The sequence below is a fragment of the Amblyomma mixtum genome, chromosome 3 (assembly GCF_055824585.1).
Source record: "Amblyomma mixtum isolate Tamu chromosome 3, ASM5582458v1, whole genome shotgun sequence".
NCBI lineage: Eukaryota > Metazoa > Arthropoda > Arachnida > Ixodida > Ixodidae > Amblyomma > Amblyomma mixtum.
Window position 1 is genome coordinate 305,787,898 of NC_143014.1, and position 11,096 is coordinate 305,798,993.

Genomic DNA, 11,096 nt, shown 5'->3' on the forward strand with positions numbered 1-11,096 from the left:
AGGACCTGGGAGCTAACCGAGACGGCAAGCGTATGGTAGGGCCAGAGCGAATTTATCAATAACTCGAAGTGGGAACAGTGTTTGTCAAATGTTTAGGGGAATCCCCCAAGGTGGAGTAGATTTGCAATAAGGGAGTAATTACTCATTGACATCCACCCAAGAGCAGCCATACAGCTACAAAGGAAAGCTATACAGCTTTCGCGGAAACTTCGCAGTTAAAACGTAACTGCGAAGTTTCCGGGAAAGCTGTATAGCTTTTCTTTATAGCCGTATGGCTGCCCTTGCGTGGATGTCAGTGAGTAATTACTCCCTTATAACAAAAATTCATTTTTGGTACAAGGTCATTATAATGATGCTGTGGTTGAGGCAGGAGAACACGGCACCTCCTTGTGAACTAGCAACACATACCTTGGAGCGCGAGTCTCTGCTTAGCTGCCGCTGTGTGTGTTCTTGTCTAGTAGGCGCGCGCCCTTCGCGGACCTTATTCGGAATACAGGCACTTGAGTAACAGTTGCCGTGTCGGCCGATAGTCGCCTCGTCGGAGCCCAGGCAATAGAAATTAGGGGTTCATGCTTCAAGCCCATAAATTTAGAGTCCAGCGAGCGGCGGCGAACATGGGAACGATCGCGCAACTGACGCTTGTCGCAGTAGCGCGCGCAGTCCAGTATCGAACCCGATGGCACTGGCTCACTGAGAAACGATGCGGCGAAGGGTGCTGCTGCGCGCTAGTTGGGTAAACGGCGCCACCACCCAAGCGCCTGTGTGTGCGTGTATTGAGTGTGCGGCACGAGACGGCGCCACCGCCCCGAGCGCCCCAGAAAGTACTGTGTGTGTACGGCCAGACGCCGGCCCCGTGTAGTAACAGGTAACCCATGTGAATAAAGATTGCTGTTACGTTATCCAAAAACACAACAACTGGCGACGAGGATGGGATAGCGGGGACCTGGACGCAAGCCAATACATCGCATCGTGATGCACGCAGGGAAGTGAACTTGCGCCAGTGAAGTGAAGCACGCTTCGTGCGAAGACATCACATTGTGATGCACGCAGGCAAGTGAACTTGCGCCAGTAGCCAGTGAAGTGAAGCACGCTTCGTTCCCGCGCAAACATGGCGACGTTTGGTCGAGTCGAAGAATACGACAACAAAGAGCCGTGGTCGTCATGCACGGAACGGCTAGATGCGTTCTTCAATGCAAATGGCATCGAAGACGACGATAAGAAAAAGTGGGTATTTTTGTCGACGGTCGGCACAAGCACCTACGCGACGCTCCGTAGTTTGCTAGCGCCCGAAAAGCCTAAAGAGAAGAAGTTTACTGAACTCATGGCTATTCTCAACAGCCACTTCAGCCCCGCTCCATCGGAAATAGCCGAAAGTTATCGCTTCCACACCAGAGTACAGCTCGAGAATGAAAGCGTCGCGGTGTTCGTCGCCGAGCTGCGGCAAATGGCGGAACACTGCAACTTCGGTAGGGCGCTGAACCACATGCTGAGAGACAGAATTGTGAGTGGAATTCGTGACAGAGCCGTGCAGCAACGGTTGTTTGTTGAGAAGAGCCTCACCCTAGATAAAGCGCTTGAGATTGCTAGAACGGCAGAGGCGGCGGAACTCAACGCAAACGAGCTGCGAAAGCGCCACGCGGACATACCGACTTCCCCGGTTCATGAAGGCTCAGCAAATTATGTCAAGCACAAGAAAAAAGCACCTACAAGGGCTCGGTGGCCAAAAAGGGCAAGACCCGAAGCCTAAAGCGAAAATCAAAACTGGACGCCAAGAGGAGTCCAGGCCGTGTGTGCGCTGCGGATCCCGTGATCAGAGGCAAGCAAGCACATCAGCACAAGGTGTTACAAGTGCGACAAAGTAGGTCACCTGGCGAGCTGCTATTTGTCTGGTGCTGAGAAAGGGAAGAAGCTGAGCGCAACTGCAGTGAATGCAGTACAGTCGACCGAGAGCCACCTGAGTACTACCTGCATTCTTTGCGTGCACAGTCAGCCCTGAAGCCAATCACAGTGACATTCATAGTCAATGGAGCGCCACTGGAAATGGAGTTGGATGCAGGTTCTCCCGTTTCGTTAATCTCAAAAGATACTTATCGCCAGCACCAAGGTGTTTTGCCGCAGCTTTCACGGACAGACATCAAGCTTAACTGCATACGTGGAACAACACCGGTACAGGGAACGCTGGCAGTTGACGTATGTCTTGGCAAGACTACATGTCAGCAGACACTGCTTGTAGTAGCCTTATCGTGGATCGGGTAGCAGAATCCCACCGCTGCCCCTCGTTGTTACAGCTCGAGGTAGCGTGGCCAGTTGTTGCGTCACCATGGGGGCTCGTCCGGGATGAGGAAACGGTCTGAAGCTTCGAAGATTGGGGATATCAAAAACAAGCAGGTTTAATGGCAAGAAACTAAGACACTTATTTACATAAATTTACAAAAGAAGAGCAAGGAATCAAAAATTAAGAGTTCATGACGTCGACCGACTGGATGAGCCTTTTACCCAGGGCCCAGAGCCCTCGTGCTCACTTTGGGCGCAGGTTAAATAGCCCAAGGCTCCGCCCTTTCACCAGGCGGCAATTCATCGTGACAAAAAAGATCGGCACTACACAACACAGCCAACGAAGACACCTGTTGTAGAATCTACCAGTGGGAAACGGCGAGGAGGAAACGTAAGTCCGCATCTCTGTCGCACTGCGAGGCAAACATACTGTTAACAGCTCGCGTCCATCGAACAAAGGCGTGGCATGATGACGTCGCAGCCGCAGCTGCGCTGGCTTCCTCTCATTCGTTCAAGGTTTTTTTTTAGACAAGGGGCACCCTTTCTTCCCCTGTCGTCGGTTGCTTCTCGAAGGTCGTTGGTACCGAGCCGAGCGTGGGGTCATCTTGGGGGTCAAACGACCCGTCGAAATTGCCGCTACTGTTGCCGCCACCGTGATCATCCCGGTCGATTAAATCTGCGCCTTAATATCTCTTTGGCTGGTTTACATCCCGGTCATGACAGCACCCCCGCCACCAGACAATACGTCCGGAAGATGAGCTGCTCCTACGCAGCTCGGCTGACTGGACGTGCGAGAAGGGGCTCTCGTTCGGCAGTCCTCCAGGCCTCTCCTTTTCGTGGTGTGTGAAGTCCAGCCCTGGGAGTTTCTCTGCGAGGCAAGGCAAACGGACCCACAAACGCCAAGCCACACACAACAAAAGCAAGCGCCGTCTGCAGCCCACTCGTCCCGCCAGACCATCGCTAAATTAAAACTGATCACACTGCAGAGATTCCCCTAAAATCACTCTCAAATTAAGCCAAATGTCCCCGAACGAACACGAAACGTGAACCGGAGACAAGGTTCAGGTGTTCGGACCTCTACAAAATGTCTCCAGGCGTGATACCTCAAGAGAGAGGGAAAATTATAAATCCGTTTGGAATCAGTCGGTAAGGTGAAACAATCTCGGACGTCACCCGGACAGAGAGGAATCCACCGAGAGGTCAGAGAGAGACCCAATTTTGCCCCAACTTATTCTCACTTTGCAACCAGCACAACTGCTGTCCTCCTTTCCGTCTTTCATGACGGCAATTACTACGACACCTGCCGTAAATGTGCAAAACTTGCATCGCGTAACTTTGCATACTTAGCACCAATCAAAACTTAATACAACTTAAAACATACTGCAAGACTTAACTACTGAACGTAACCTTAGTAGCAGAGCCACGTAACAAGCTGACAAAATTTATAGCTCGAAGTAATCTCGTAGCGCCCACGCGAGGGACTACGCCACATTGGCCCACGAGTTACTTGGCTGCACTTGCGCTCGTCAGAGCTCGTTTCCCTTACTCAGCGCAACGCAACACTTAGCTACTTTACAAAAACAGCAATATCACGAAAAGCTACATCGCTGAGTGAAAATCAAGAAACGTACAAAACCTACTCAGGTATAAACATCAAACAAACATTGTACAGGTGTATGAATACAAGTCGCAATCTCTTTGAAAAACCGTGTTGTGACTCAATGAAGGTACTGGTTTCCTTTTGTCGTGTCCGGTCGCTGTGTTCAATGCAGCGAAAGATGCACACGGTACTTTAAGACTGTTTATTTAAAGCTGATGAGGGTGCGACCAGCGTCGACCGAGGCAGGAGCCGAACTGGCCGTCCGAAGAAAGGAGGGAGCGGAGAAGCGTCCATGGGAGGGAGTGGCTTCCCAAAACAGGAGGAGGATGCGGGGGCGCACCGTGGGGGGCATCGGCGACAGCGCGCGAAGAGGGGGCAAGTGGCCGTTCGGACGGGACACTGCAGGGGTAACACACACACAAAAGCAATAAGGGGACACAACACTTCCTTCCCGCTTAGAAAGTTGCCTGGTAGCGTGCAGGGGGTCGGCGCTCACGCGTGGAGGCGCGCTGGCTTTGTACGCTCGGGGGAGAAACACTTGTAGGCTGGCTGTTGTTCGCTGTGTCTCCTAGGTCTTTCCTGGGCGAAGTCTCTTCTGCCGGGAAGAGGTGCCAGGCTATGTGGGAAGATGGTGCACGTGTTCTCTCCGCTGGCGGACAGCTCTCAGACGGCGTCGTAAATCTACGCAGCTGGTTGAGATGTCGGCGTGCTACTGTGCCATGTATGTTGACGAGCCAAGAGCGCAGGCCTATGCGTCTGACAATTGTAGCTTCCTCCCAGCGTGGCTTTTTGAGAAACTGTCGGGCGAGGACGCGCTGCCCCTCATTAAGCGTGCCGCAGCGCGGAATTGCTTTTTCTTCCAGGAACGTCTCTGCCTTTGGCTCGGGGAGGATGGCTGTGAGCTGGGTTCGCATTTCACGCTCGAACATCATTTTCGAGGGGGTCTCGCCTGTTGTGCTCTGAACCGTCGTGTGCTGCTTGAAGAGAAAGCGCGCAAGGCGGCGCTGCAGCGAGCCTGTCTGATCTCTTTCAAGGGCGCGTTTTAGCTCGGCTACGTAGCGCTCGGCTTGTCCGTTTGTCGCTGGGTGGTAGGGGGCCGATGTAACTGAAGAGATCCCGTTGTCGCGATAAAACTTGAGAATCTCCGCAGACACAAACGGTGTTCCGTTGTCCGATACTACCTTGCGTGGCAGGCCGAACGTTGCAAATAGTGATCGGAGGTTGTCAATGACTGCTGCTGAAGTCGTCTGTCCCATTTACCTTATCTCAAGCCACTTTGTGTAGGCGTCTACGACCACAAGGAAAGTGCAGCCCTCAATTGGTCCTGCAAAATCAATGTGCAATGTGTGCCATGGTGTGTCTGGCTTTTCCCATTCTGGGACAGGAGCTTTCGGCGGGGCGCTCCGGCTGCTCTGGCAAGGCTTGCATTCTCGCACCACTGTTTCGATGTCGTTGTCAATGCCAGGCCACCACATGTAGCTTCTGGCACACTTTTTCATTGCAACGATGCCTCGATGTCCAGCGTGGATGAGAGACATAGCCTGTGCGCGTAGTTCACTCGGAATCACAACTCGGGACCCAAATATGATGCAGCCGCGATGAGTGCTCAACTCAGTAGCTCGCCTGCGGTAAGCGTCGAAGTTGTCCCCTTTTATGCACGTTGCCTTGTTGAACAGCTGTGTAAACTAGCCGGAGAGCTGCGCACTTCTGCGTAGATGCTGCAACTGTGCCTGCTGTAAGCGGAGGTTCTGGCAGTGCTTCGAACATCAGAACGTCTCCTGGTGGAAAGGGTTCGTCAACAGTTGCGTCTAGTGGCAGGCGGCTAAGCGCATCGGCGTTTTGATGTTTATTCCCATTGCGGTAGACCAGATCGTAGTTGTACGCTGAGAGTTTGATGCACCAACGTGTCATTCGCGGAGAGAAGGTTGGTGGCATAGGCTTTTGTGGTCCCAGAATGCCCAATAGCGGTCGGTGATCGGTTATAAATGTCACCTTTCGGCCGGCAATGTACTGATGAAAATGTGTCGCCGCGTAGACGATGGCTAGCCCTTCTTTGTCAAGTTGCGCGTAGTTGCGTTCTGCTTGCGACAACGTACGTGAGGCGAAGGCGATGGGGGCGTCCCTTCCTTGGTCGTCAGTTTGCGACAGAACCGCGCCGACTCCGAACGGAGATGCGTCGCAAGCCAAAAGCAGAGGCTTCCGTTCGTCGTAGTGGCGGAGGACTGTACATCTTCGAATCAGATCTTTCAGGGCATCGAATGACTGCTGATGGCGTGGCGACCATGTACATGTCACATCTTTCCGAAGGAGTTGGTATAAGTCGTTGGCCACGGTAGCTCTTTGTTCCAAGAACCGGTCGTAGAACGTCAATAGTCCGAGAAAAGCCTGTAGCTCCTGCTTGTTTGTTGGAGCTCGTGCTTCTGTGATCGCTCGCACTTTGTCCTCGGTAGGGTGAATGCCTTCTGCATCAATTCTGTGTCCCAGAAATTGCATCTCTGGCACCGCAAAACAGCATTTCGCTTTGCTTATGCGCGTTTGCTAGCCTTTCGAGAACGAGCTCTAGGCGCACTGCATGCTCTTCAGTGGAAGTGCCACTGATGATGACATCATCAAGGTAGACACAAACTCCTGGGAGGCCCTGAAGAACTGTCTCCATGAATTTTTGAAATATGGCTGGGGCTGCAGCTACGCCAAAAGGCAGTCGCTTGACTTTGTACAAGCCCTTCAGTGTGTTGATTGCCAATAATTCAGCAGTTGACTCGCTCACCTTGAGCTGCTGATACGCCTGGGTGAGGTCCAATGTGCTGAAGACTCTTGCGCCACGTAGCACACTGAATACTTCTTCAGGTGTCGGTAGCGGGTACGAAGACGCTTTAGTCGCAAGATTGACGGTGCTCCGGTAGTCTCCGCAGAGGCGTATGGTTCCGTTCTTCTTGCGAACTACGACAAGTGGTGTGGCCCATTCTGAATGTTGCGTCGGCTCGACGACACCTTGCTGCTCCAGTTTGTCCAACTCCTTTTCCACTGAAGCTCGGAGAGCAAACGGCACCGGCCTGGCCTTCAGAAATTTGGGTTGCGCGTTGTCCAACAACTCCAATGTGACCGGGGGCCCTTCGTTTCCTGGAATCTCTTCCGAGAATACTGTTTCGTATTTCTCTTGCAGTTGCTCAACCATGTTGTGGCTAGGCGTCTGGTGTATGCCGCATATCGTCACGCCTAATGAAGAAAACCAGTTTCTTCCTAGAAGGCTTGATCCTGAACCCTTCACAACAAGCAGAGGTAGCGTATGGGTCTGGCCGTTGTAGTTAACCTGCACGTTGGCAGAGCCCAATAGTGGCAGATTCTGTCCTGACCACGTTCGCAGGTGCGTGTCGTCTTGTTGCAGGGCGGGTGCGTCAGATGGCCACGAAGTTCGTAACGTGTCCTCACTGATCAGAGTACAGGCTGCGCCGGAGTCCACCTCGAACTTAATCAGCTGGTGATGTACGCTTACTTCTGTAAAAATCTTCGGTCGCGTGCCGAGATTCATGGTGTTCAGGTCGTACAACACAGATGGTGTTGCTGATTTTGTTCCATGGAGATCAGATAGCGGCGTATTCTCTGAGGCGTTGACGCTGTGATTAGGCTGGGAAGGTGACTTTATCTTGGCAAGTCTCCGTTTCGTAATGCATGCTCTCTCGATATGCCTTCGCCTGTGGCAAAAATTACACGTGGCTGACTGGAATCGACATCCCTGGGGGTTGTGTTGGTCGTCACACCGCCAGCAGCGTTGTGCCTTTTTAACCGATTTTGCAACAACAGAAGGTTTGCGCACCTGACTGCTTGTTTGGTGTACCGGCTCGGTGTTCCGGCGAATCTCTCTCTGCTGGTGACCGGCGCTCTCCGCTCGAACGGCGATGTCGTAAGCTTTGCTGAATGTGAGGTCCTTCTCAGCGAACAGGCGCTGCTGCAGTGACTCATCACTCAGTCCGCACACAAATCTGTCGCGTAACATCACGTCCAAGGGAAGCATGGTGGTGTTAGCAGAAGAAGCTGCGTCTCCCTCCTGCCCGGTAGCTGTTGTCGACAGCGTTCCAAAATTGCAGTCGGCAGCGAGCTTCTTGAGCGCGGCTACGTAGGCGCTCACAGTTTCTCCTCCCAGTTGATCTCGTCGTTGGAAGCGAGCCCGGCTGTAGACCTCTGATGGCCTCGGGTCGTAGTGCTTTTGCAGTGCTGATACGATGTCGTCGTAAGACACTGCCGCTGGTGTGCTTGGCTGAATAAGGGCGCAGACAGTGTCGTAGGTCTGCTCCCCGCACAGCGTCAGCAGGTTGGCCCTCTTCAAGGCTGAGTCTGTGATGTTGTTAGCTTCAAAGTAGAACTGAAGGCGTCCAACCCACGATGACCACGATGAGCCGTTGAATTCTGGTATCTGATTGGGAAACCCTCGCGTAGCCATGGCTTGTCAATAGTGTTGCGTAGCGCGGGTCGAATCCACTTTCTCGTCGCCACTGTCGTGTCCGGTCGCTGTGTTCAATGCAGCGAAAGACGCACACGGTACTTTAAGTCTGTTTATTTAAAGCTGATGAGGGTGCGACCAGCGTCGACCGAGGCAGGAGCCGAACTGGCCGTCCGAAGAAAGGAGGGAGCGGAGAAGCGTCCATGGGAGGGAGTGGCTTCCCAAAACAGGAGGAGGATGCGGGGGCGCACCCTGGGGGGCATCGGTGACAGCGCGCGAAGAGGGGGCAAGTGGCCGTTCGGACGGGACACTGCAGGGGTAACACACACACAAAAGCAATAAGGGGACACAACACCTTTCTTCAGCCGCGCCCTGCACGGTCGCACACGGACAGAAGCTTTAGCAGCCGGGACACGACAAAACCCGAAGGTCTTACGTGAGCGTTGACCCCTGCGAGCTCCAGACGCCACGTGACAATGATTCGTTCTGTCCTCGGCCGCGCGTCTCCAACACCTCAGCAGCACTTGAAAAGTTGAGTTCGAAGGGGGGACGATCGAATGCGAAAAAACTGCCTCCGTGCCTTCCTTTCTCAGTGTATGAATGCCCTTCGTTTCCCGTTTTTTCCAAGCGCGCGTACTGCTGCATTCCTTCACGCGGTGGCAGTGCGCGCTTCTTTGTGGTCCACTGCGAGTTTTACTCCTCGTGCAAAAACTTCCGCAGTGTCGCCACAATGGGCAGGTGGCTTTCGTTTTCTTTGAACCCGTCTAGTCAGTTTGCCCTTCGTGCGGTGTCTATCGCATCTGGAGTGCCGCGGTGGCAGTCTCGAACGGTTACATTGTTGACCGGCCTTCATCCTTACGATGTTTTGGGCCCGGCCTTTGTCCTTTCCCTGCCGACTACCCCTTGGCTTGGCTCTCCTTGCGCGCCGCCGCTTTCCGGAAACTGCCCTAGCTGTTCTGTCCTGCTCACCTTGCTTTCTTTCGGGGCCTTCACCCTTCACATCTGCTTTTTGACTCAGCACCCAGCCGCCTTTCCAACTTGAATTTAGGCTATCCGCTCGCGCTTTCAAAGAGTCACTGCACGTCGTAGCCCCAAATTGTTCCGGCTGTACGTTGCTTTCCGCTGAGCCTAGCAACCTACTATCCCGTGGATTGCTAACCGACCCCATGATCCTAACTACCTGGCCCGCAACTCCATCTGAACCATACTCTTTGGTTAACGTTGCGTTCTGGCCTGGGGTTTCAGCGGCGCACTCAGGTGACTCCCGGTCACTCTGATTACTGTAAAGCGTCTCCAACAATTGGCAACTATTGCTCGCCGGCCGCATCGAAGACATGTATCCCTTGATTCCCTCATTGTGCTGGCCTGTGAGCTTACTACTCTTTTCCTGGGAGAAAATAACTTATTCACTTATCAGAGCAGCCTCTGCTTCTGGGCTAGAGATAGCTGCTTTGCCTTTCTCGTTGAGTTTGCTACAACCTTTTTTCGCCGCCTCGAAATTGACAAATGCTGCCCCTGCAGCTGTCGAACTGGCGTTCATTTCTGGGCTCGAGCCTGCCCTTTCGTTACTCCCCTGAGCAAAGGCTGTGTCCCCAGCTGACCAAGCGGGGTTCCTAGGCTGGTCGCTGTAACACAGATGGGAGCGCTGCCCGCTTCCATCACTTCGGACATTAGAGTCCGCCTCTCCACGAATGCCGAAATAACCATAAAGTGCTCTCTTCGAGGTCTCATAATTGTTGAACTCTTCGTCAGACAGGCGCGCTAACACTTCGGCTACATCACATGGGAGGATGGCTACCAACATCGTTGACCAGTAACCCTGGTCCAGCTCCTCCTTAGTGCAAGTTCGCTCGACTTTTGCGAGGAAAGTTCTGAAATTTTCTCCTCTTTGAAAAAGTCTCAAACGATTTCTCGCTCGTTCCCAATTCCGTAACTGAACTATACGCGTGAGCTCCTGCTGCTGCTGTTCGCGAAGTTTCTCTAGTTCAGCCCATCTCTCACTACACTTATCCTTCCATTCTCTTTCTTGTTTTCGCCTTTCCTGTTCTTTTTCCTGCTGCTGCTGTTCGCGAAGTTTCTCTAGTTTAGCCCATCTCTCACTACACTCCTCCTTCCATTCTCTTTCTTGTTTTCGCCTTTCCTGTTCTTTTTCCTCGCGGAGCCTTCGCTCCAGAATCAATTCCCATGTCTCGTCTGCCTCCTCGACCGTCACCACCCCTGCCCGCATAAAGTCCAAAATCGCTTCCCTTGTTTTATTGGGGCCTACTGAAATGCTCAGATCTTCCAGAATTTCAAGGAGGTCCTCTAGCTTGAACTTATCCATCGCGGATCACACCTTGTGCCGCTAAACGCCTACTAAATTACAAGCTCTAGCTGGAAGCGATCAAAAGACAAAATTGTCAAAATTTCATTTCCCAGATACCCAAACTCCCGCACATAACATCTGCCCGTGTTAGTGCGGTCTGGCGAAACGAGTGGCAAACATCGGGCACTCACCCTGTCGAGTATGGATGACGCCGTCAGTCCCGTAGCTTCCATCCAGATGTCGCTTGTGGCTTCAGATCCCCATCGCTGATCCACAGTTGTTGGGTCTTCGTATCCCAAGGCTTCGGATCCCAGGCCTCGGATCCCACCGCTGTTCACCAGTTATCGTGGATCGGGTAGCAGAATCCCACCGCTGCCACCAGTTGTTACGGCTCGAGGTAGCGTGGCCAGTTGTTGCGTCACCATGGGGGCTCGTCCGGGATGAGGAAACGGCCTGAAGCTTCGGAGATTGGGGATATC

The 11,096-nt window shown here is 53.0% G+C and overlaps 1 protein-coding gene across 1 annotated transcript; it reads left to right on the forward strand.

Moving 5' to 3' along the window:
• Window positions 1-1,108: 1,108 nt before the first annotated feature.
• On the forward strand, window positions 1,109-1,747 carry LOC149355482 (uncharacterized). Its single transcript, XM_089576125.1, has one exon. The coding sequence runs from the start codon at window positions 1,109-1,111 to the stop codon at window positions 1,745-1,747; it is 639 nt and encodes a 212-aa protein (XP_089432251.1).
• Window positions 1,748-11,096: the final 9,349 nt, after the last annotated feature.

Coding starts and splice junctions, on each gene's coding strand:
- LOC149355482 (XM_089576125.1), top strand. CDS start 1,109: ATGGCGACGTTTGGTCGAGTCGAAGAATACGACAACAAAGAGCCGTGG.